Consider the following 25,962-nt stretch of genomic DNA (forward strand, 5'->3'; position numbering starts at 1 on the left):
TAGGGGTGTTAGGGGACGAGAGCTGAGGAAGCGTTGTTCTAAATCAGCCATAAAAATGTTGGCATATTGTGGGGCCATGCGGGTACCCATAGCAGTGCCACTGATTTGAAGGTATAAATTGTCCTCAAATGTGAAATAGTTGTGGGTGAGGACAAAGTCACAAAGCTCAGCCACCAGGTCTGCCATGACATTATCGGGGATACTGTTCCTGACGACTTGTAGTCCACCTTTGTGTGGAATGTTGGTGTAGAGGGCTTCTACAGCCATAGTGGCCAGGATGGTATTTTCTGGAAGACCACCAATGGATTGTAGTTTCCTGAGGAAGTCAGTGGTGTCTCGAAGATAGCTGGGAGTACTGGTAGCATACAGCCTGAGGAGAGAGTCCACATAGCCAGACAATCCTGCTGTCAGGGTGCCAATTCCTGAGATGATGGGGCGTCCAGGATTCCCAGGTTTATGGATTTTGGGTAGCAGATAGAATACCCCCAGTTGGGGCTCTAGGGGTGTGTCAGTGTAGATTTGTTCTTGTGCTTTTTCAGGGAGTTTCTTGAGCAGATGGTGCAGTTTCTTTTGGTACCCCTCAGTGGGATCAGATGCCCCAACCAGGGTGATCTTGTATGCATGGTGCACTCTGTTTTCAAGAGCACCCACCCCCTACCAGCTGCACATGTGGCAATGCCAGGAGGGGTGGAGCAACATGCTGTTCAAAATGGTAACTCCTATCCAATACTGCATAAAACCACTTCTGGTTTTGTCCCACTACCAGACAGGGGGCAAATCTCTCAAAAAGAGAACCGTCCTGTATAAAACTGGACACATGGCCTTCCTGTGACCACCTGATTTAACTCTGTAATGAAGACATACCCTTAGAGGCTGATTTTGAAAGTTTGAGCCAAATTTTCAAACCCTTTCTATGAAGTTGGATTTTCATGCTTTGGTCACTCGAGTTCTTTGCATTTACAGATATAGGTCAGTGTTGAGACCCACTGAAAATACAGTCCCATATGGTATCCATTTTAAGTAATGAAACCCATTTTTATTGTATATTGTATAATTTAAATATCTCAACATAATGTGTAAATTGTTCGTAGTACGCACACACATTCCAACCATAATCTGTTATTCTGAAAGGCCCCATCCTGCAGAATATGACACACATGCTTAACTTTGCAGGTTTGGGACCAAAGTTAATAAGGTTTCAGAAAGCTGACTTTTAAAAAAAGAAGTTTGAAATGACTCTGTATATGCAAGTCAGCCACTTTAAGGTATTACAAAAATATCTTATATGTGTTCCATGGAGGAAGTGCTGTGCCAGAATAAATGGCTTACTGTGGGGGCTCGACAGCTATGTGCAAAGTAATACATTAGTCTGATTATGGAATATCTCATCTATTCTAATCTGTTATTTTAGTAGATAGAGGTGAAGGAAAAAGTACATTGCCACATACAGCTTAATTCCTAACTAAGCAGCAAGGGGGAAATCCAGTGAGCAGGTACATGCTATCCTGGGAGGTGCTCAGTCTAGTACATAGGTTCTCCTCTGAATCCCACTCACTCAGAGGGCAGTTGGATCACTAGTCCAATGCCTTTTAGATCTCTGTGTCTTGTTGGTAGGGCCTCTCTATGTAGTGTTCCCACTGCCTAGCTGCATCTGTGGTTGCATAGTATTTGCTTGGCAAACTGTGTGATGGAGTATATGCCACACCTATTGAGTTATGACATTGGATGTGGATTGCTGCCCTTGGTCTATTCCCTTCATGTGTTTTCCTCACTCCCATCAATCTCAAATGTTCTGTAACTATCTTTCTCTGCCAGCCCAGTTATACTCGATCAGGTCCCAGCTAATGATAATCTATCCCAGCATGTACCCTTCCATGTTTGCTCCTGGACTCTGTAGTGAGATGTCTTGCACTGGAGTCACAGGCTGCTTCTCCTGTTCCAGTCAGAGTATAGCATCCTACCCTAACTCCCACAACCGGAAAGGCTGCTTGGCCATCCTGACTTTTTCCCAACCCCCTACTGCTGGTTTCAGGAGATACTTTGTGTAGCCTGTCATCTTCCATTGGTCTTTGAGCGACATCCTCACTGCCTGTCAGCTACTTCTCTCCATTATCACTGGGATCTCCCACAGCAATTTAAGGTTTTCTAGGAAAGTCCTCGGGCTTGGATGTTAAGTGAAAGGAGAGCATCAGACATCTGGTTAACGGTCTTGTACACCTCTCTGAACTGACCCTTTAAAAGATCCATACTCGCCTGTTCTCATTGGCCCTTCCTCTCCCTGATCTACGGTCGCTTTCAAGTAGAGTAGAACTTCAGAGTTACGAATACCTCTGGAATGGAGGTTGTTCATAACTCTGAACAAAATGTATGATTATTCTTTCAAAAGTTTACAACTGAACATTGACATAATACAGCTTTACTATGCAGAAGAAAAATGCTGCCTTTTAACCATCTTAATTTAAATGAAACAAGCACAGCAACAATTTCCTTACCTTGACATCTTTTTTTAAACTTTCCCTTTATTTTTTTAGTAGTTTACGTTCAACACAGTAGTGTACGGTGTAGTATTTGCTTTTTTTCCTCTCTGTTGCCTACTTGTGTATTTCCAGTTCCAGATGAGGTATGTGGTTGACCGGTCAATTCGTAACTCTGAAGTTCTACTGTACAGGGGAGGAGAACAGTAGTAGAATCTGCTGCCCATCTGATTATACCATTTTGCATTCTCAGACCTTAAAATATAGCTTAGTTGTTAAAAAATGAAACTTTGCAGGTCATTAGTTCTTCTTGGAGTGCTTGCTCATGTTGATTCCATTCTAGGTGTGTACATACCCACATGCACAGTCGTCGGAGACTTTTGCCTTAGTGGTATCCGTAGGGTCGGCTGTGTCGCCCCCTACAGTGTCACACTCATGCATCAGTGTATCAGGCGCCACCAACCCTACGCCCTCTCAGTTCCTTCTTACCGCCCGTGACGTTTGGTCGGAGCACGTTGTCTTGCATTGCAAGAGTGTTAGCGGGTCTTTCAGCCCATTGTTGTGTCTCCTTTATAGTTAGCTCTTAGGTATTTAGTTTCACGATTAAGTCAAGTATTAGATAATAGTTTTAGTAGTTAGAGTCCCAGCTAGGACTTTGCCGCGGAACGAATGCCCTGTTCCCCAGGCTTCAAGCCATGTTCATCATGTACCCGGCCAATGCCCATTACTGACCCCCATGATAGCTGTTGGAAGTGTCTGGGGGAATCACACAGAAGAGACAAGTTAGGATCTGCAAAAACTTTCGCCCTTGAACTCAAAAGGAGCGGGATATCCACTTGAGGGCCATCCTCATGGAGGCTGCACTTCCTCCTGCCTCCGAGCCCTTCTGGTCGGACTCCACGCCTAGCACTTTGGCGTTGGTGCGCAGCACACTGCTGGTATCAGAACCCACCCGGCACCATTCCCCCTCGCCGGTGCCTAAGAACTGGCTGAAGCCCAAGGGCACGTCAGCACTGCAGGACAAGGGGGAGTCAGGCAAAGTACCCGTGTTAAACCACGGCCTAGGATCCTGGCACTGCAGCCTCAGTCTCCGGGTAGAAGACTCCGGTCTCTAACACCAAGGTCGCCCCTACGAGGCACAGGATGCCCGAGTCATGATGCCGATCCCCGTACCTGCAGTACCACCAGGCCTCCCACCAGAGATCACCAGAGTACATATCCCCATCACCTAGGCAGTCTCCCCCTACTCCGTCCCTCCCCCCCCCCCCCCCCCATGGCATCGATCCCCCTCGGTGCAGGATTGTTCCTGGTCATGGCACTGGTCTCTGACTCCCTGGTACTGCTCTTTGGGCAGGCACCATTCCTTGCCCTTTCCTTACTGTTTGCTGACAAGGGTCAGCTGACAGACTCGGGCATCTACAGTGGTCCAAGCTGGAGGGAGAGCTCAGCCCCTCACCTACGAGAACCGAATCTCCAACGACCTACAAGATGGCCCTCCCAGCCTGGCAGCAGGGGCAGTGGCAGTACTGGAGCCCAGGGGGCATACCCATCATGCCACTGTTCCTCTCAGGCCGCATCGGACAAACTGCCTCCAGCCCAGCCAGCACCAGCATCAGAGCACAGTGCCATCAACAAAAGGGACAGGCAAGGCCAGGCCAGTGGCAAACCCAAAAATAAAGACACCAAGAGACTGGACTTAATTGGCAGAAAAATTTATTCAACAGCCAGCAGCAATTTTGGGTGTCTAACCATCAGGCCCTGCTAGGCAGGTAAAACTTATACTTCAACTCCATCAGCAAGTTCAAGGAGGGCCTTCCACAGGACCAAGCCCAGGAGTTTGTCACCTTAGTGGACGAGGGCAAAGCAGTGGCCAGAGGCGCCCTCCAGATGGTCTGGGATGCTACGGACTTGGCGGTGGTCACGAGGCGCAGCTCCTGGTTACAGTCCTCCAGGCTGTCCCAGGAGATGCAGACTGTCCTTCAGGATCTCCCATTTGAGGGAGCAGAGCTCTTCTTGGAGCTGACTGATGCACAGCTCCACAGTCTTAACGACTCCTGTGCCACCCTCCAGCCCTTGGGCCTGCACACCCCTCAATAGGCTAGAAAGCCATTACGGCCTCCGCCTCCTCTGCCTCTGTCAAGGTTGTGGGGTGTCCCCCAGTCCACCTCCTACAGAGAAAAGGAAAAAGACAAGGGGTTTAAGCGACGCCAGCCTTCATCTTGCCGCTCCTCTGCCCAACCTGGCCCCTCCAGAGACCAGGGCAGCCAGAAATGGGTATTTTGAGGCTGTGCCCAAGGATGGTGCCCCAGCCACTGCCCAGGATTGACACCCCTCCCTCCCCCACCACACACACACACTTTTTCCTCGATCATCTACGCCCCCTCTGGTTGGCCTGGTCGCAGTTGACCTCGGACTGTTTGGTGCTTGACACAATTTCTTTGGGCTACTGTAGCGAAGCAAAGACTCCTCAGCGCAGTGCCTCCTACTGGTTGTCCAGGGAATTAGCTCTTTCCAGCCTTCGGAGCGCTCTCTGCAGGCCAGTGCCTCGCCCGCCGCTGGCCCCGTGTCCCTCCCGGATCCCGATGCCCTTTGCCCTGGGGTTCTGCCCCAGTAGTACCCCCACACTGTGGGTCTCCCCTCCCAGGGGAACCCCCAACCCTCTATCCCCACCTTGCCTCAGTGGCTACTGCCAGTCCTCATCTAGCCCCTGCTCACTGGGGCAGACTGCAATCTGTAATGGCCACTCATCATTGGCAAGAGGTTAGGACCAGATGCCGCTGCCTATTTCCAGGTTGCCCCTCTGCAGCCCAGGACCTTTCTGGGCCTTTATCAAGGCCTGCAGCCTGGGGGTTTACCAGGCTGGAGCTCACCAGCTCCCTTTGCCTTTCCCCAGCATTGCTCCACTTAAGGTACCTCCCTCTCAGCTAGCTAGCCCTTCCATCTCCAGGGCAAGAGTGAGACTCCTCCAGCTTCTGGCTCACAGTCCTCTTATAAGGGTCAGCTGGGTGCTGATTAAGCCAACTACACCTGTGGTCAGCTACATAGCCAGCTTCCCCCAGCTGTTCTTAATCCCTTTTCCCAGCCACAGCCCTCTCCAGGGCTGTTTTTACTATTGCCTCCCCCAGGCAGCCCTCTCCCAGGGCTGTTTTAACCTCTTCAGGGCCGGAGCAGGTTGACCACACCACTACAGCTCCACTCTGCAATTCACGGCTGTTAACCACCCTCTCTCCCACCCCCTTTCCCCATCTCTCTTCAGGGACGCTTTGTATGAGCATCTACTAGTGCAAGAGGTCGAGAGCCTCCTGCACCAGGGGGGCAGTGGAGGAGGTCCCTCCAGACATGAGAGGGAAAGGGCTCTACTCCTGTTATTTCCTAATCCTGAAAGCAAAAGGAGGCCTCAGACCCATTCTAGACCTGTGACACCTCAACAAATCCCTCAAGAAGAAGTTAAAGTTCCATATGGTCTCCCTAGCCTCCATTATCCCCTCCCTGGATCTGGGAGACTGGTACGTCACCCTCGACTTCAAGGATGCATATTTCCATTTTCCCAGGGCACAGGGGTTTCCTCCATTTTTTGTTGGGCCACCGTCATTTTCAGTTGACGACACTGCCCTTCGGCCTCTCGTCGGCACCAAGTGTGTTTATAAAGTGTATAGAGCCAGTGGACGCTTACCTGAGGCACAACGGCATGCAGATTTACCTGTACCTTGATGACTGGTTAATAAAAGGTCCGTCTCAGGATCAGTTACAGCATCATCTTGACCAGGTTTGCTCCACCTGTGGCTGGCATCTGTCTGTATCCCCAACAGACACAGCATGTACCGTGTTCATTCGTCACTTGTATGGTGGCAAAAACCTGCTTCGAGGGCCCCCACCCGCCATTGGTTACGCTTGTCTCCAGTGCTTTGGACCTGGGGTGGGGAGCCCACCTAGGTGATCTCAGCATGCAAGGTCTTTGCTCCCACCTTGATTGTTCACTACACATCAATGTCAGGGAGCTCAGAGCGGTCTGCTTGGCCTGCCACGCCTTCCTACCTCACCAGAAGAGCAGGGTGGTCCAAGTCCTGACGGACAATACAGAGGCTATATTCTATATCAACAGGCAAGGTGGAGCCAGGTCATCTGCCCTTCGCCAGGAAGCCTTCAGGCTTTGGGACTTCTGTGTGCAACACGACATCCATCTTGTAGCTGCGCACCTGCCTGGGACTAGGAATGCATCATCCAGACCTTCAGACCTCGCCATGAGTTGTGTCTCCAACCTGGAGATGATCAGCATCATCTTCCACAGGTGGGGTACTCCCCGGGTGCACCTGTTTGCATTCAGGCACAACAGGGAATGTCCCGGTTTCTGCATCTTTTGGAGGTCTGACAGAAGCTCTCTATTGGACGCTTTTCTGTTCCCATGGTCAGGGACTCTGATGTACGCCTTTCCCGCAGTTCCGTTGATCCACAGAGGTGGTTTAAATACTGGCCCTCAAATAAAGGCATTTGGCCCAAGCAGGCTTTTCTGCGGTTAATTCTGGACTACCTTCTGCACCTCAAGCTCCAAAGCCTGTCCCTGTCTTAAGGTCCATCTAGTTGCTAGTTCGGCTTTCTATCTGCTGCTAGAGGGCAGGTCAGTTTTTGCCCATGACATGACTTCCAGGTTCCTCAAGGGCCTCGAGCTCCTCTACCCGCACATCAGGGACCCAGTCCCTCCTAAATCTCATGTTATCCAGACTCATGGCACCCCCCTGCAAGCCTCTGGCTTCCTGTTCTCTTCTACTCCTTTCTTGGAAGATTTGTGTTCTTGGTTGCAATAACTTCGGCCCGCAGGGACTCTGAGATTAGGGCACTTACCTATACAGTCTTTTACAAGGACAAGGTCCAACTGCATCCACACCTGGCCTTCCTGCGCAAAGTGGTCTCCCCGTTTCATAAAGGTCAGGACATTTATCTGCCCGTCTTTTTTCCAAAGCCACATACGTGGGAGGAGGAGCGTCGGCTGCATTCCCTAGATATTAGAAGTGCACTAGCCTTCTACATTGAATGGACCAAGGCATTCCACAAGTTTACACAGCTGTTCGTCGCAGTGACCAACAGAATGAAAGGTCGTCCAGTGTCTGCTCAAAGAATTTCTTCTTGGATCACTGTTTGCATTCGCTACTGCTACAACCAGGTGAAGGTGCCACCTCCAGCAACTGTCACCACCCACTCAACCAGGCTGCAAGCCTCTACGGCAGCTTTCCTAGCCCAAGTGCCTATCCAGGACATCTCTCGGGCAGCCACCTAGTCACCTGTCCACACGTCCACATCCCATTATGCTTACCCAGTAGGCCCAGGACGATGCTGGGCTCGGTAGAGCAGTACTAGAAGCCACTAGGCTGTGAACTCCGAGTCCACCTCCGAAGATTCTACTTATGAGTCACCTAGAATGGAATCTAGCTGAGCAAGCTCTGTAAGAAGAAACAGTTATCTACCTTTCAGAACGGTTGTTCTTCGAGATGTGTTGCTCATGTCCATTCCATTACCCGCCCTCCTGCCCCTCTGTCGGAGTTGCCAACAAGAAGGAACTGAGAGGGTGTAGGGCCAGCAGCGCCTGATGTGCCGACGCATGAGTGCAGCACTCAAGGGGGCGCCACAGCCGACTCTACAAATACCGTTAAGGCAAAAGTCTCTGACTGTGCACATGGGCACGCACACACCTAGAATGGAATGGCCATGAGCAACACATCTCAAAGAGCAACCGTTATGAAAGGTAGGTAACCATTTTCTCCAGAATGTGAGTCAGACATTTTGGCCATCTTAAGCCATTAAATCAAGTAAATAATTTATATTGTAAAAGATGTTACTTTTGGGAGCCACATTCTAGACTAGCTGTCACTGTTAGCGGCACTCCAATATACTTCCATCTGAGATATTTTTTATTTTTTTACTACTGTTTTGATTTTTTAATTCATGGTTTTAAAAAATAGGGCATCTGATTTATACTCTGTAAAGCAGTAATTCAGAATTATGGTTTGTAATTCAAATTTTTAAGTCACCCTGCTCCCCTTACTGGGATATATATTGTAGCCGTGTCAGAACATTATGTGATGCCACACACTGTGTTATATGTGCTACAAAACCTAGGAAAAACAGTGTATGTTTAAATGGTGTGATCTTCTATTTTGATCTCAACTTTAAATTTGATTGCTTTTTTTTCTTTTAAAGTTAAACTGGTTTTTGGTTAGTTTAATGCTGTTTTTTCATGGTTTAATTATGTGCAACATGAAAAATAAGGGCAGTATTCCAAAAGTCTAGCCATGCAGAGAAAAGGTCTTGATGACTTCCTTACTCTGATAAAATCTGAATGTAATAGACTAGAGCTGTTTAAAATCAAGGATATCTCGAAAGGTATTTTCCATATGTATTGTTGACAAAATGTAATTCTAACTTGGTATTTTCTATCAAATTAAATTAATCTGAGAGTTAAGGGAATGGGGGAGAGTGATTGTTTGACAGGGAGAGGAAAACTTGGTGAATATTTGTGCCCAGGAAAGTGCGCTGCACATCACAATGGCTGGAGCTAGGGGTAGTTCAGTACAATACTTTTCCATTCAGTATTTAGGCCCCAATTCAGGAAAGCAGTTAAGCACATACTAAGTGCTTTCCTGAATATCTATCAGTCTAGCTACAAGAGAAGAATGATGGTCCATTGGCTAGGGCATTAACCTAGGACTTGGGAGACGTGGGTTGAGTCCACTAGAGTCTGTGTATGACCTTGGGCAAAGAATTTAGCATCTCTGTGTCTCAGTTTTCCATCTATAAAGCTGGGTTAATAGCACTTCCTTACTTTGCAGGGGTGTTGTGAGAATAAATACATTAAAGATTTTGAGGTAGTCATAGACTACTGTGATGGGGGCCATATAGAGAGAGAAGAGGAGATTGTGGCAGTCGTAAAGGGAACAGAGACTGCAAAGGAGACCAAATTAGCAAGCTGCATACTTTTTGATATATGTAGAGACAGAGGTGCAAGCCCTGAGCCTCTTCGCAATGAAGTCAGTAAATGGTGTTCCCCTTGACAGCACAACTGTCATTTATGCAGCAGATAAGGTTTCATTAGCATTAGCAGCAATGCAGGACAATCTTTGTTTTATGGAGAAAAGCTTTTCTTAATTTCTCATATGTATTGTATTTAGTATAAAAACACATTACCCAAATTTTGGTGTACATTTTCTTTTTGTTCCAGCTGCTTTCTCATTGCAAAAACTATTTCTTATCAGTGCAGGGAAAAGTCAGTCCATTTCCACATTTATATTTGAACCCTCCATCTCTTGGAAATTATCTCAGGACAGAGATGTGGTGAAACATAGGATTTGATTTAAAAATCAATTTACATTTACAATTTAATTTACTGTTAATTTTTTTTCTTTTTCTTTTTTTTTTTTTATTCCTCTTCGAAATTCTGGTGCTGTGGAACAATTTCAGTGGCCTTCTGAAGAAGTAATTCTTTCTGTTGGGCACTTAAATAGATATCCCTAACATTGACATGTGCAGAGCAATCTCCATGACCCTGTTTTCCAGGATGGTGCAGTGGAGAATAGGAGGACCATTGGTAGGAGTAAACCATTTTGACCTCTCTCTCCCATCCTACACTGTGAAGCCAACCAACCACACTGCATTTGTTCAGGCTGTCCATTTGTTGGCACCCTTTAAAATGCACATTTTACATATTAAGTTTTACATAATTCCCATAAATAATCAAAAAGTAAATTTCCACTGTCCTTGTTTGAAATTTGCATGTGTACACAATGTCCCAAATTCCATCCATATTTCCTGTAGTGTTGCTGTTAAGTATCAATCACCCAACTCATCACCCATGTGCCTATGAAAGATCCATTATGGATGGGGGACAAAGGCAGATGTGTGTCATTTCAAATAGCTATTATAGATCTCATAGCTTGTTCAGATAAAAGCCACCAAAGAATTTGGCTGAGATTTTGAAAAGGGCCTAAGGGAGTTAATTCACCAGTTCACTTATGACTTGCCAACATGGTGAAATTGATCAGCTGAATAATACTGATATAATTCCGCTATTGTTCTGCTGGTAAATTTCTCAGTGTAAGCTCTTAAGTGTCTTTGAAAATTCCAGACTTTTCTGTTCTTAGAATTAAAATGGACGGTATACCACATGTCTAGTAAAACATACAAGGTGTGATTTTCATATGCACTTAGCCCTCAATACCAGTCTCGCTGTGTAAAAGAGCCTTCTCATAAATGAAAATCAGGCCCCCAGTATTTATCAACTGGCAACTAATATATGATGTAAATATGCACATCTACCTAACTGTATGAGTGTTCTGAATGTATTGTGGTGCAGCTATAATTTTTTATTTTCCTAGGGCAGCTTAGCCTCTAATAAAAGCGGAAGTCTAATTAATTTCTTAGCAAATTAATTAGAAGCTGGCTTTTCATGGCTATCATTTGTGCACTGTCTATAGTTTTCTTTTCTTTTCTTTTCTTTTCCCCTCTGGGGAGAATAAGTCACCAATTTTAGTATGGGTTAGCTTTGAGGTAAGAAAAAAAACACTGGGGTGGCAGAAAGCTTGCACTGTGAAAGCAATATGCTGCTGGAAGAGAACAAAAACATACTGTACTGGCTCTCAAGCATAACTATTTTTTTATGTGCTCTCCTCTCCTTCCTGTCCACTAGTTTTTGGGAATTGTTAGAATCAATTAGATTTAGATTGAAATTAATCCAGATAATTATAGCAGACTTTCAAATAGATACATAAATAGATGCATGTGTGGCCATTTCAGAAAGTGCAGTAGCAGACTGTTCTCATAAAGTTCTAAACTTTTCAATCGCATGTCTGTTCTAGCTGGACTGCCACTCGTGACACTGGCATGAGGTCTCCGATGTAAATTTAGAAGTAAAATCTCATGTCTACTTATTCTTCTATGTGTAGTGTCTCTTCTTGCAGTCAAAACAGAGCCCATGAACAGCAGTGAAACAACCACCACCACCACAACTGGAGATGGATCGCTTGACACTTTTACTGGGTCAGGTAAAGCCATAATAAGATCACATGTTATGAGATACACACTAATGTAGCATTGGTAACTTTCACTAATGAACATGTCAGTGCATGGAGGACACCTCTTAAACTTTGTGAAAGTTATAAAGTAGGTTTTAATACCAAAGAGGAGTAATACCATTTTTGAAAACACCTTAACTTGCAATTCTCATCAGCTGTGTTCTTAAGAAATGTATTTACTACAACCATTCTTGTGTGCAAGAATATTTAAGTAACAATGGTCACATACTGTAGCATTATTTATAGTTTGTAGGCCCATATAATATCAGCAGGAGTGAGATAAAATTAGATTGTATTAGTATTAGCAATTATAATTTATAAAATGTAAATCTGAAGGCTATATTGCTTTAGTAATCCTAAACTTCACTCCAATAGTGCTTATTAGCTGATGAGGCTGCCCTAAACTATCTTATATATGGGTCTAAATATAAAGTATCTGTTTGATTCAATATAAATAAGCTTATCTTCCCAGTTGGGTTTTGAAAAAAAAACAACCACATTATTTGTAAGTAGCTGCCTAAAATGTATTAAAGATTACTGAAGTACAAGAAAATACATATTGCTTGCATTATAACACAAAATTGGATCTTGGTCATATTAATATTAATGCAGAGAAGAGAATGGATCCAGCCCATTATGCCTGAGTTATCATGGCTCTTACCAGCAGGCTGAGAATAATTTAACTTTGTTACTGAATGTAATATATCCCCAGGGCTGTTTCCAGAAGATATGGTGTATACAATATAAAGGTTCAGGTCAGATGAAACTTTTTGTGAAATAATTTCAAAATCTTTAGTTTTGATTTTAATCTTTTTTCTTTGTTTAACCTTTTCTTTCTCTAATAAGCTTAAATTTTGAAACAAAAAGTCATTTCATGCAGGAAAACTGAAATTTTTTGTCTAAAAGGGGTCAAAACAAATCATTTAGACAACTTAAAAACCATTAAGTTGGGAGATTTGTCAAAATGGACTCTGTTTCATGAACAGTTTTGGTTTTGACAAATCAGAATTTTTTAGACAAAAAAAGCAATTAGTTGAAAAATTTACAACCAGCAGAAAGAATTGTGATTTTTGTATTGATAGTGTACATTTGTTGACCCATACTGTATATTTAAGAAATCTGGGCTTTACTCCGTGTATTGCAAAGTCTAGGGCAAGAATTTCCAGAAGGGATGCTTAGAGTTATATTCCTAAATCCATATTTAGGCACCTAAATAAGGGCCTGATTTTCCAGTGTTGAGCACCCAGCAGCTACCATGAACTTCAAGAGGGTGAAGGGTGTTCTGTGTTTTTGAAAATCAGACCACTTATATGGTGGTTGCAATGAACCTGGGAATCTACATGTAGGCACTCATTTTTTAAAATCTTAATGCCTATGTATTAAAGTAAAACATGAGTCTACTCCCTATCTTGGGCCACAGAGTCGGATACAAAATGATTGAGGGGAAAGCACTATCGGGAGGGAAGACAGGCAGCCCCTCAGAACTGGGTACTGACTTCTTCAGTCACCAGCTATTGTGGGGCCAATAATGAGGGAGTAGCATGTGCACATAGCTGCTTATCGCGGGTGGGGGCAGGCAGGGGGGAAGTGCAGAGCTTTCAATGTGTTGTTTTTGTTATGTTTTAGTTTGAATTTTAGCTATTTTATCTGAGGTGTTACCTTGCCACTATTTAAGGATGTGTGCATGTGGGGTTTTTTTAATAGCAACTACCGGTAACTTTCCAAATATACCAGCTGAAACAATCAGAGAAATATTTTTTTCCATATGTTTTTTTGTTGTTGTTTAGCATCTATGCCACAAAGCTGGTCAAACCAGGCTGCCAAATTTGCAGTCACAGGGGATCCTGGCTTAAAGGGAAGGTGAATACAGTGGATCTAATTGTTGTTAAAGCAGCAAGGTGTTCCTATGACAAGTATCAGCCATTCGGAACACCCTACCACCTGAGAAAGTCATAATGTCAGTGTTGCCCTATCGTTTTTAAAACAATGAAATCCATCATGAGGCATCCCCTCTTCTGGAGCAAAGTTTCCCTTTGGATGCAGACTTGGCAGCCAGAGATAGCCAGCTCCAGGGAGGGGATTTGTGTGGGAGGGTGAAGAGGGAGGGGAAAAAATTCTGTGGATTGATAAAATGCCCAGGTCTGTGAGCTGAAATCATCTAATCTGTTAAATTAATATGAATAGATATAACTATGTGACATTGGACCACAGTCGGGAGTATTTCCTACTCTCAGGAACCCTGATTCAACACTTAAACACATGCTTAAGCACCATTAAAGGGACTTAATCAATGCTTAAAGTTATGTGTGCTTAAATGCTTTGTTGAGTAAGGTTGGACTTAAGCATGTGCTTAAAAGCTTTCCTGAACTGAGGCCAGAGTGATGTGACTGATGAACTCCCAGTGCTGGACCAGTCTGAGAGTCCACCATTGTGCACTCTCTTTGCTTCAGGTATTCAACTGTGTTACACCCTATTTTCCTGACTTACAGACAGTAGACAATAAGCAGGGCTTTGGAGCTGAGAAGGAGGCTGAACAAGCCCTGCACAATGTAGTGTATCCACTGCTGCTTGGTGACCTTATTGAACACTAGAAGTGATGAACAGATAGATGGTTCCGTGGTATATACCAGGGCAGGATTGGGTTTCTAGTGTATTGAGAGTTGAGACTGCATAGATGATTCTATAATAAATCCTCATTTTCAAAGGTTAACATTTTGACTCTTTGAAATAACACTGGGATGAAACTTGCTGGCAAGCATGCATGCTAGTTACTTTTCATAACTATTTTACAATCAAAAGTACCTGTGAACTTGACTTCAGTTATTAACTTTTTGATCTCATAATATAATTGCAAACTTAGAGCCAAGTAAAGGTTAAATAGCATAAATGCCACATATTAAAATAAATAGGAAATGTCACATCTCAGACTCAATAAACTAATGTTAATGGTGAAAGAAAAGCTGCTCGGTTCTAGTAAATTTAGAGTTAAACTCTCACAGACCCCTTAATTCAGCCTTTGGTATTACAATACATACCGAGTAATCTGTCAGAGGATTCCACAATGCTTTATGATGTTACCACTGAGAAAATATTTCTCTCCCCGGTATGACTTAACTAAGTAGACAAATAATTTCGTGCACCACTTCTACTGCAATAGGATGGTGTATCTGTAAAGAATTGGTTTTGGTATTTAATATTTTATAAAATCCAGGAAACTCTGTGATACTGTAGAGGACTATATTGTGCAATACCAATGTACTGTACATGGGGCTGCAGGACACTGAGAAAGTTTAACTCAGAATTTTCTTGCTTTGACAAATTTGCCTTGACTGTAGTGTTAGTTCAGCATACAGTTTCATGTTTAAATTGCTTGGAAAGTTAGGTGAATTTGAGAATTATTAACAATTTTAATGGAGTAGTAAGCAACTTCTAGGCTTTCCATCTTCATCCATGTTCAGTAAATATTTATTGTACACAAAAAAAAACGGGGGTTAGAAGAACATTATTACGGTTACAAAATCAAGCATTCAGAAGTTAGGAGATTGTGCAGGCAACCTGAAATCTCCATCTCAGTTTGTCCCCCTTGTGCATATGCATTATGATACAGTCTTTCATTAGAAGATCACATACTACTTTTTTCCACTGGATCCCTGGCTCATTCAGTGCATTGAATGCATGGTGCTCACTTAATGAGCAGCTTTTCAATTTTTTGTATTTTTCTCATTGTTCAGTGTGTGGCCCCAGGCCTTATTTACTGCACGCTACTCAAACCCTGCCCAATATCACACAAGAACTCTGTGGCGGAAGCAGGAATAGAATCTAAGCATTCAGCTATGTTAACCCAGAGATCTTCCTGCAGTCCCCCACCTCACTCACGCCGTACCTTCCAACTTCTGCAACAAAAGAATCAGGGGGTTCTATACATAAGTCTCCATCACTACACATCCTTAGTTCATCCCCCAATTAGTCCATCCTGTGAACTAGGCTCAGGGATGCAGGTTCCAAGTAGTGCTTACCTCAAGTGGCTACCGGCTCCCGGAAGCAGTGGCATGTCCCTTCTCCAGCTCCTACATGGAGGTATGGCCAGGTGGGTCTGCACGCTGCCCCATCTGCAGGCACCACCCCTGCAGCTCCCATTGGAGTGCCGGAGGGGGCCATTGAAGCACGTAGGAGCTGGAGTGGGACCATGTTGTGGCTTCTGGGAGCCGCATGGTGTGACTCTGACCCTGCACCCCGGCTGGAGCACCGGAGCAGGGCAAGCTCCAGACCCCACTCCCCAGTGGGAGCTTGTGGGCCAGCTTAAAATGGCTTGCGAGCCACATCCAGCCCACGGGCCATAGTTTGCCCACCCCTGTGTTAGGTGATATACAGATACATAAAATATGCTCCCCAAAGTTCTTACAATCTAATTCAACATATACAAATTGATGTAACAAACTATCAGAAAGGTTTGAAAAGGGAGGATGAGAGTAAGCCCTGGTCTATACTGCGAGTTTAGGTCGAATTTAGCAGTGTTAGGTCGATTTAACCCTGCACCCATCCACACGACCAAGCCTGTTTTGTCGACTTAAAGGGCTCTTAAAATCGATTTCTGTTCTCCTCGCTGCTGAGGGCTTTAGCGCTAAAATCAACCTCGCTGGGTCGAATTTGGGGTAGTGTGGATGCAATTCGACGGTATTGGCCTCTGGGAGCTATCCCAGAGTGCTCCATTGTGACCGCTCTGGACAGCACTCTCAACTCAGATGCACTGGCCAGGTAGACAGGAAAAGCCCCGTGAAGTTTTGAATTTCATTTCCTGTTTGGCCAGCATGGCGAGCTGATCAGCACAGGTGACCATGGAGTCCCAGAATCTCAAAAGATCTCCAGCGTGGACCGAACGGGAGACACTGGATCTGATCGCTGTATGGGGAGACGAATCTGTGCAGGCAGAACTCTGTTCCAAAAGACGAAATGCCAATATATTTGCCATTTGCCATCAAGGGCATGATGGACAGAGGCTACAACAGGGGGACACAGCAGTGCCACATGAAAGTTAAGGAGCTGAGGCAAGCCTACCAAAAAACAAAGAATGCAAACAGTCGCTCCGGGTCACAGCCCCATACATGCCGCTTCTATGATGAGCTGCATGCGATTCTAGGGAAGGCCCCTACCACTACCCCACCACTGTCCGTGGACACCAGCAAGGGGGGAGTCTCACGCAACAGGGATGAGGATTTTGTGGATGAGGAGGAGGAGGTTGAGGATAGCGCATAGCAGACAAGCGGAGAATCCCTTCTCCCCGGCAGCCAGGAACTGTTCATCACCCTGGAGCCAATCCCCTTCCAACCTTCCCAAGGCAGGCTTCCGGACCATGAAGCCGGAGAAGGCACTGGTACACTCTGGTGAGTGTACCTTTGTAAATATAATACAGGGTTTAAAAGCAAGCGTGTTTAATGATTAATTTGCCCTGAAGACTTGGGATGCATTTGCGGCCAGTATAGCTACTGGAAAAGTCTGTTAACATGTCTGGGGATGGAGTGGAAATCCTCCAGGGACATCTCCATGAAGCTCTCCTGGAGGTACTCTAAAAGCCTTTGCCACACGGTGTGGGGAGGCCCGTTCATGCTGAGCTGTTCGCATTTGGCTGAGAGGGATCTTCCCTGATACTAGCCACACGGTGGGGGACGTAGGGGTGAAGCACATGTTCTATGTAATGTGAATGTGCTTGATTCAGTGTGAAATAGTCTTCCCTTTGTTCTCTAAAATGTATCTTTTTAAATACTACTCTCCCTTTTTTTCCTCCCACAGCTGCAAATGTTTCTACGCTCCCCCATCATCTTCATCCCAGAGGCTAGCGCAGATTAGAAGGTGAAAAAAACACACTCACAATGACATGTTCTCAGAGCTCATGCAGTCCTCCCGCACTGAAATGCGTGGAGGCAAACAATGGCAGAGTCCAGGAAAGCGTTAAATGAACATGAGAGGAAGGAGGAGCACGCTAAGAGGAGGCAGGATGCAATGCTTAGCCTAATGGGGGAGCAAACTGACATGTTCAAACAGCAGGAGCACAGACCACCACTGCAGCCCTTGTATAACTGCCTGCCCTCCTCCCCAAGTTCCATATCCTCCTCACCCAGATGCCCAAGAACGCAGAGGGGGGAGGCTATGGGCACCCAGCCACTCCACCCTAGAGGATTTCCCAAGCAACAGAAGGCTGGTATTCAATAAGTTTTGAACTGTAGTGTGGCCTTTTCCTTCCCTCCTCCCCTCATCCACCACCCCACCCGGTGCTTCCCTCCTCACGGGCTACTTGCGAGTTTTCCCCCTATTTGTGTGATGAATTAATAAAGAATGCATGACTTTGAAACAATAATGAATTTATTGCCTCTGAAAGCGGTGATCGAAGCGGGGAGGGCGGTTGACTTATAGTGAAGTGGAGTCAACCAAGGAAGTGGATTTTCATCAAGGAGAAACAAACAGAACTGTCACACCGTAGCCTGGCCAGTCGTGAAACTGGTTTTCAAAGCTTCTCTGATGCACAGGGTGCCCAGCTGTGCTCTTCTAATCGCCCTGGTGTGTGGCTGCGCGTAATCAGCCGCCAGGCGATTTTCCTCAACCTCCCACCCCGCCGTAAACGTTTCCCCTTACTCTCACAGATGTTGTGGAGCACACAGCAAGCAGCAGTAACAATGGGAATATTGGTTTTGCTGAGGTCTAACCTAGTCAGTAAACTGTGCCAGTGAGCTTTTAAACGTCCAAATGCACATTCTACCACCATTCTGCACTTGCTCAGCCTATAGTTGAACTGCTCCTTACTACTGTCCAGGGTGCCTGTGTATGGCTTCATGGGCCATGGCAATAAGGGGTAGGCTGGGTCCCCAAGGATAACAGTAGGCATTTCAACAGCCCCAATGGTGATTTTCTGGTCTGGGAAGTAAGTTCTTTCCTGCAGGTGTTCAAACAGACCAGAGTTCTTGAAGATGCGAGCGTCATGCACCTTTCCCGGCCATCTCACGTTGATGTTGGTGAAACATCCCCTGTGATCCACCAGTGCTTGCAGCACCATTGAAAAGTACCCCTTGCGGTTTACGTACTGGCTGCCAAGGTGGTCCAGTCCCAAGATAGAGATATGCGTTCCGTCTATCGCCCCACCACAGTTAGAGAACCCCATTGCAGCAAAGCAATCCACTATGACCTGCACATTTCCCAGAGTCACTACCCTTGATAGCAGCAGCTCAGTGATTGTGTTGGCTACTTGGATCACAGCAGCTCCCACAGTAGATTTACCCACTCCAAATTGATTCCTGACTGACGGGTAGCTGTCTGGCGTTGCAAGCTTCCACAGGGCTATCACCCACTCGCTTCTCAACTGTGAGGGCGGCCCTCATCTTGGTATTCTTGCACTTCAGGGCAGGGGAAAGCAAGTCACAAAGTTCCATGAAAGTGCCCTTACAGATGTGAAAGTTTTGCAGCCACTGGGAATCATCCCAGACCTGCAACACTGTGCAGTCCCACCAGTCTGTGCTTGTTTCCCGGGCCCAGAATTGGCGTTCCATGGCAGGAACCTGCCCCATTACCACCATAATGTCCAAATTGCCAGGGCCGTGCTTTGAGAGAAGTCTGTGTCCCTGTCCTCATCGCTATCGTGATCACGCTGTCGTCACCTCCCCACCTGCTTTTGCAGGTTCTGCACATACTACAGGATAATGTGTGAGGTGTTTACAATGCGCACAACAGCAGCGTGGGCTCCATGCTTGCTGTGGTATGTCGTCTGTAGGAGAGCAGAGTTGCAGCGGAACCGATGGATGACGACGGATGCCACGAGAATAGATATTTATACAGAACGACGAGAGGACCTGCGAGGTGGATTCATGGCACCAGGAGAGCAGAGTTGCAGCAGGAGCAGTGGATGATGATGGTTAGCAGTCCTACTACACCGTCTGCTGACAGCAGAATGGTGGCTGCATGGAAAAAAGGCGCGAAACGATTGTCTGCCGTTGCTTTTACAAAGGGAAGGGCGACTGACAACACTGCCCCATCAGGCATTGGGAGCTCAACCCAGAATTCCAATGGACAGCAGACACTGCGGGAACTGTTGGATAGTTACCCACAGTGCAACGCTCCGAAAGTCGATGCTAGCCACGGTACTGTGGACGCACTCCACTGACTTAATGCGCTTAGTGGGGACACACACAATGGACTGTATAAAATAGCTTCCTAAAAATCGACTTCTATAAATACGACCTAATTTCGTAGTGTAGACATACCCTAATAATGAAAAGAACTTGGGTTACATAGCCTAGCTATGTGCATGATTCAATATCTTCAGAACATTCAGAGATTCATAGATTCATAGATTCATAGATATTTAGGCCAGAAGGGACCATTATGATCATCTAGTCTGACCTCCTGCACAATGCAGGCCACAGAATTTCACCCACCACTCCTAAAAAAGACCTCACACCTATATCTGTGCTATTGAAGTCCTCAAATTGTAGTTTGAAGACCTCAAGGAGCAGAGAATCCTCCAGCAAGTGACCCGTGCCCCAGGCTACAGAGGAAGGCGAAAAACCTCCAGGGCCTTCCAATCTGCCCTGGAGGAAAATTCCTTCCCGACCCCAAATATGGCGATCAGCTAAACCCTGAGCATATGGGCAAGATTCATCAGCCAGATACTACAGAAAATTCTTTCCCGGGTAACTTGGATCTTACCCCATCTAAAAACCCATCACAAGCCATTGGGCCTATTTACCTGTGTGGAGGTTTCTAATATTATTAACTATATGCAAATAAAAGAGAGATATGTAATACTTTCTAGGCATCTGTATTTTTTTATCCCAATATAAATCAATTTAGGTCCATGAAAGAAGGAAAACTACTAGTACAATACTATTGGTACAGTCATTAAGGTGAAATGTAAAGAAAATGAAAATCTGAAAACAAGACACATTCAAGAATATTTTCTTAAGTCTTTCTAAATGCACAAAATAGAGAGATGGGTGTGCAGAGTTGTTTAATTACATTATGCCTTTTACTGTAAAAATGCTAATTTCACTGTGAGTGATTTGATAAGAAAAACAGTTCATCCACTGTAGCTGTTTTAAAGTTTACTTTGTACCAGTTACAGTAGTATGATAACGTGTTTTGTTTTTCAAAGTTGGTCAGTTAGCTGGATCTCCCACTTCTCAAAATACAGTTCAGTAAATAAGAGAAAAAGAAATGGCCTGATATTTAATCTAATTACATTACTGGTCAAAAAACAGCAGAGATGCCATTAGTGGATCATTGAAGTTCATTGACCTGAGAATCTGCAAAATCACCTTGTGTAACTGTTTCGTCTTCATAAAGAAAAGAGCATTGAGCTGTTCTAGGGAAGAGAATTATCCTCCAGGAGTTCAGCAAATAAGAGAGAACCCTTTATAGTTTTATAAGTAGTTTGCTTTGATATATGCTGTGCAACTTTCCAATTGAAACTGGTAGCACAGGGTCTAGATATTATTGTCCAATATTTCCTAATTTTCAAGCTAACCTAATGCATATTTAAGAGGGATTAATTCTTTTCCTTCTGCTACATTTTCCTAAATGTTCTAAGTATGTTTAAAATAGCTTAAGAACTATGAAGTTCTGCATGTGTTCAAAGCAGTAGATCTTAAAGGCATTCATTAGACTTGGATGTAGAAATATATCTTATTTCATAAAATATATAGGAACCCAAACCTATTTGTCACTTATACAATTCTAAAAGTTGGTTTGCAGTACCATTATGAACAACTCAGGAAGTGTATACTTTGAAGTACAACTATGATTGATTAGACTACAGAAATTCCAGTGTTTCGTTGTGTACTACTTTAATCTTTTGAACAGTGAATGAACAGCAGATGGCCTAATAAAGACACTCTGTATATTTGCTCAATATGGATTTGCTCTGAAGGGATTGGTTCAACACTTTAGAGTACATATATTTGGAATACATCTGTCTTAGTCAAGACAGATGGTTAAAGGAAAGTGAAATGTCCAGATTCTTGGAATTAGTCCAATTTGGGTGCTGCTTTTGATTGAAAATTTTAATAGGATATGACTATCATTCTGTAAGTTTTTTCGGAAGAATACAGCTGCTAATAGTATAAGCATATAAAAGGCGACTGAACTGGGATTTGTTTTACTTACATTTCAAATAAAAATATTGCCAGTGTCTTGCTCTAACTGATCTGAGGACAAATAGGTGACTTTGTTTTCCCGGGCTATCAATTTGATATCTTTCATTATTGCGAAATTCACTAAAAAATTCAAACTTGAAAGAAAAAATATTTTGCAAATTCCAAATTGTATTTAAACTTGCAAGTGTCAGGTTTTTAAAGGAGATTTTATATTTTTTTTCTATTCTATGTAATACTATACATTAGATCACAAGCTTTTTTAAATGGCAGTTTTGTAATACATTATAGGAAGTTTCCATTAGTGACAGCTTCATGGCTTGTGGATCAAATATTATGTGTGAATTGTATACCTCTAAAATGTATGCAGAAATATATAAATCAAATTTAAAAGGTGCTGCATGCGGATATTGGGAGACAATGATTTTTACAACTTGTGTTACTTGGGAGTTTACTGTATGTTTTCAGTTTGCATATTAAAAATATGGTAGTTTAGCCTTGATGAAAGGTTGTCCCATTTTAGTTAAATACTCTTCAAATATTTACTCGCTTAAATATTTCAGCATTCATTATCTCTGCAAAGGTTTTGGTATCTGAATTAAATCCATTTTTGTTTTTGTTAAGTGTTGCACTCTTGTTTTCTGTTTTGCAGTAATAACAAGTAGTGGCTACAGTCCAAGATCAGCACATCAGTACTCGCCGCAGATATATCCCTCCAAGTTAGTGACCACATCTTTTCTAGCCTATCATAGTGAATGACCAAGACTTCAGGCAATTCTGTTGTTCAAAGTTTCCAACAAGTGTTAATACACAGTAAATAAATAAAAGTAGTAACAAATAGCTACATAGTTAAGAATTTAAGACTTGATACTGATCCCCATTAGCATCATTTCTCTATTTTTTTTCTCTCTCACAGTTGGTGAAGACCTTGATCTGGCTCTTAGATGTGCAGTTATTTATTGTTGCACAACATATATAATTGATTTTGCACACACATGTAAGGGCAAGATTGAACCCCAGTGGTCAAGTTTTCAAATGTAGGCACATAAGTTGTGCTGACATAATATGCTTAAACACATGGAAACAGGCACTTGATAGGGAAAAAAACACAGTTGTATGTGCAAAATGAGTACTTGAATGCATAAGTACCAGTGCATTAAACAAGGAGAACTCTCTATACGTACACGTTCCATCGTCAGTATTGCCAAGCATTCAAAAAATCATGAATGAGGCACTGCAGAAGTATGTTGGATTCTTTTTATTTACATTCTGGTCCTTAAACCAGTAGGAGTCATGTTTCAAGCTTTTCTCTGCAACTATAAGGGCTAGATACTTACTCCCTTCCGCCACTTAAAATTGAGATTCTCGTGTAGTCACATGACTTCATAGAATCTCAGGGTTGGAAGGGACCTCAGGAGGTCATCTAGTCCAACCCCCTGCTCAAAGCAGGACCAATCCCCAATTTTTGCCCCAAATCCCTAAATGGCCCCTCAAGGATTGAACTCACAACCCTGGGTTTAGCAGGCCAATGCTCAAACCACTGAGCTACCCCTCCCCTTCAAAGAGCTGGGACTTTAACAAAACACCAAATATTGTGAGATTTGAGATAAAATCACTAGAGTTGGCAGCACTGTAGTGCATGGAAGTACTCATTTGCATGTGGCACTACCAGTTTTGTGCACACATGTTCCTGATTGCTGTGTGAAGTTTGTTTGCTTCTGCATACTTGACAAGGCCGGGTAGGAGGCTATGTCTGAAAATTTGGCATTATGTTTCTAAAATGAAAACACTGAAACGTTACCAGGTTATGCTTTCTTAAGCTACTTTGTTTTGGTAAATTTGTATTCACATTATGATGTAACAAATATGTAATAAGATGACAAGTAAATGTCTGAACTCTGCATATTAGAGAGACTCTTTAATATCCTGTGACCAACACGGCTACAACAACACTGCATATTAGCGAGACAAGGTGAATGAGGTGAATGAATCTTTTATTGGACAGACTTCTGTTGGTGAAAGACACACGCGTTTGAGCTTACATAGAGCTCTTCTTCAGGCAACTACAACAACACTGCAAACAACAATGAACTAAGTGTAGTCTTTCTTATTGCACTTACAAGGGGATTTGGCTAACAGTGCATCAGATATTCTTGGCCAAATATATTACAAGGTCTTATTGAATTTTTTATTTACTATAATAATTTTTGGCATCTAAATTAAAGTGTAATCTTTTTCTGATAGCAACTGCTTCCAACTATGCTGAAGTAATTAGGAAAAAAAAGCAAAACAAATTAGTATTTGCTATTTAGTCACGGCTTTTAATGGCTACGTTTCAGTTACAATAATTCTTCAGAGTGTGTTTGATCACTCTTGGTCCATAAAATCTTATTTGACTTATTAAACATTCCAAGACAAATATTTCTGAATACATTTTTGCAACTCTGGAGGGTAAAATTTTTAAACCTGATTTTATTCACAAACAAAAGATCACTTTTATTTCCATTCTTTTTCTGTAACCCAAATTTTCCAAATGTTGGAAGCCCATCTTGTTGTTAAAGTATTACTGTAGGCATTTTCAATGCCACTCTATATGGGCTCGATCCATCTCCCATTGAAGTCAGAGGGCCAGATCCTCAGCTACAACTGAACTGCACACAGTACAAGTTTGTGTATCTTGGTGCTCATGTTTGTACTTCCCTGATCCTGCTGCCACTGTGTCTAGGGCAGTTCTCCTTCACTGGGTTTGAGCAGCCTGAGGGCATCTCTGATTGACTTATGCCAGATGCTCATTGCTTCAAAGGGGGGTGGGGTGCAGAAGCCCTATAGAGCTATGCTGACAGTGGGATGATCCACCTGGGGTTGGATACAGCAGCTTTAAGGTTATATCATGCTGGTGATATGGTACAAAACATCCATGCTGCACCAGAGAATGTGACCCAGAGAGTCTCCATTTACTTCAGTAAGGTTAGACTGGATTCTAGAAGAGTAATTGTTGACAAAACTGTTTATTTACTTCTTGAAACCTTTTTCTTTTATTGCTTGAACATCTGTTGCCACAGTAATGCTATTTTTCCTAATATTTAGGCCCTATCCACACATTCTTTCTACACCAGCAGCTCAAACAATGTCTGCATATTCCGGACAGACCCAGTATTCAGGAATGCAACAGCCTGCAGTCTATACAGCCTACTCACAGACTGGACAGCCTTACAGTTTACCTGCTTATGGTATTTTGCTTCTCATTGTTATTCCTTCTTAGCTAGAAGTAAGATTGACTGTCAATATGAACATTCTTTACTTTTCTCCCCATCTGCAAGAAAATATTTTAAAGAATCGGTTGAAAATTAATTTCTCACACAGACTTGGGTGTAATGTTGCCAGGCATCAAGACGGAAAGCGGGCTTTCGCAAACACAGTCACCACTGCAGAGTGGGTGCCTCAGTTACAGTCCGGGGTTTTCCACACCACAGCCAGGCCAAACACCATATTCTTACCAAATGCCAGGTCAGTAACCACCATCGTCATTTTCCATCTTTCATTTCAGAGGCACTACTCATGAGTGAGGTATTGCTCAATGTGAGTAGGAATATCTGAAGTAGGCCTTTAGGTTCAGATGTTCAAAGGTATTTAGGTGCCTATGTCGCATTAAAATAAGTGAAATGTATATGCAGGCTGATATCATTTGACTTCATGCATGGTATTATCTTTTAATGTAGCATTATGATGTGCATTTCTTCATAAGAAACAGTTATCAAAAGACCAAGGGCCAGTATTTAAAGGCTTAAAGATGCAGATAGGCACCTAGTGAGATTTTCAGAAGAGCCCAAGCAGGTTAGTCACTTAATTCCCATTGAAATCAATAGGAACTAGGGGCTAGATTCACAAAAGGACTTAGGCCCCTGACTGCCACTTGAGGTGCCTAAATCCCAGAATCAGGTCCCACTAGGCTTCACAAAATCCCCGCTCAGCTGCCACTACACCCTGTAGATGCCTAAACTCACTTGGCACTTTACATTTTTGTTGCATTAAAAGTTCCCTTGGCATCTAGGTTTCTGCCTTTCAGCATGTGCATTGCAGCCCCATTCCAAACATGCAGCTGCCTAAGCCCCAGAGTGATGCAGAAACCAGAGAAGGTAGGCGTTCTTCCTCCTAACTAGCTTGCCTGCCTATAGACGAGCTTACACAAAACAGTGGGAAAAGGAGGCCTGCTTCCTTCAGTTCTTAACCCAGTGGATAGGGTATTCATCTAGGATGTGAAAAATCCTTGGTTCAAGCCTCCCTTTTACCTGCGCG

The 25,962-nt window shown here is 43.8% G+C and overlaps 1 protein-coding gene across 8 annotated transcripts in view; it reads left to right on the forward strand.

Annotated features, from left to right (window-relative positions):
- EYA4 (EYA transcriptional coactivator and phosphatase 4) overlaps window positions 1-25,962 on the forward strand; it is a 228,012-nt gene that overhangs the window by 152,289 nt on the left and 49,761 nt on the right. For 5 of the 8 annotated variants that reach the window (XM_048844512.2, XM_048844511.2, XM_048844513.2 and 2 more), the window contains 4 exons: window positions 11,405-11,503; window positions 22,319-22,385; window positions 24,754-24,896; window positions 25,030-25,173. In XM_048844512.2, coding sequence (XP_048700469.1) covers window positions 11,405-11,503; window positions 22,319-22,385; window positions 24,754-24,896; window positions 25,030-25,173 — 453 coding nt within the window. The remainder of the gene's footprint in view (window positions 1-11,404; window positions 11,504-22,318; window positions 22,386-24,753; window positions 24,897-25,029; window positions 25,174-25,962) is intronic. The other 3 variants (XM_048844515.2, XM_048844516.2, XM_075126754.1) reach the window with 2 other exon arrangements.

The sequence above is a fragment of the Caretta caretta genome, chromosome 3, assembly GCF_965140235.1.
Source record: "Caretta caretta isolate rCarCar2 chromosome 3, rCarCar1.hap1, whole genome shotgun sequence".
In the NCBI taxonomy this organism is placed as follows: domain Eukaryota; kingdom Metazoa; phylum Chordata; order Testudines; family Cheloniidae; genus Caretta; species Caretta caretta.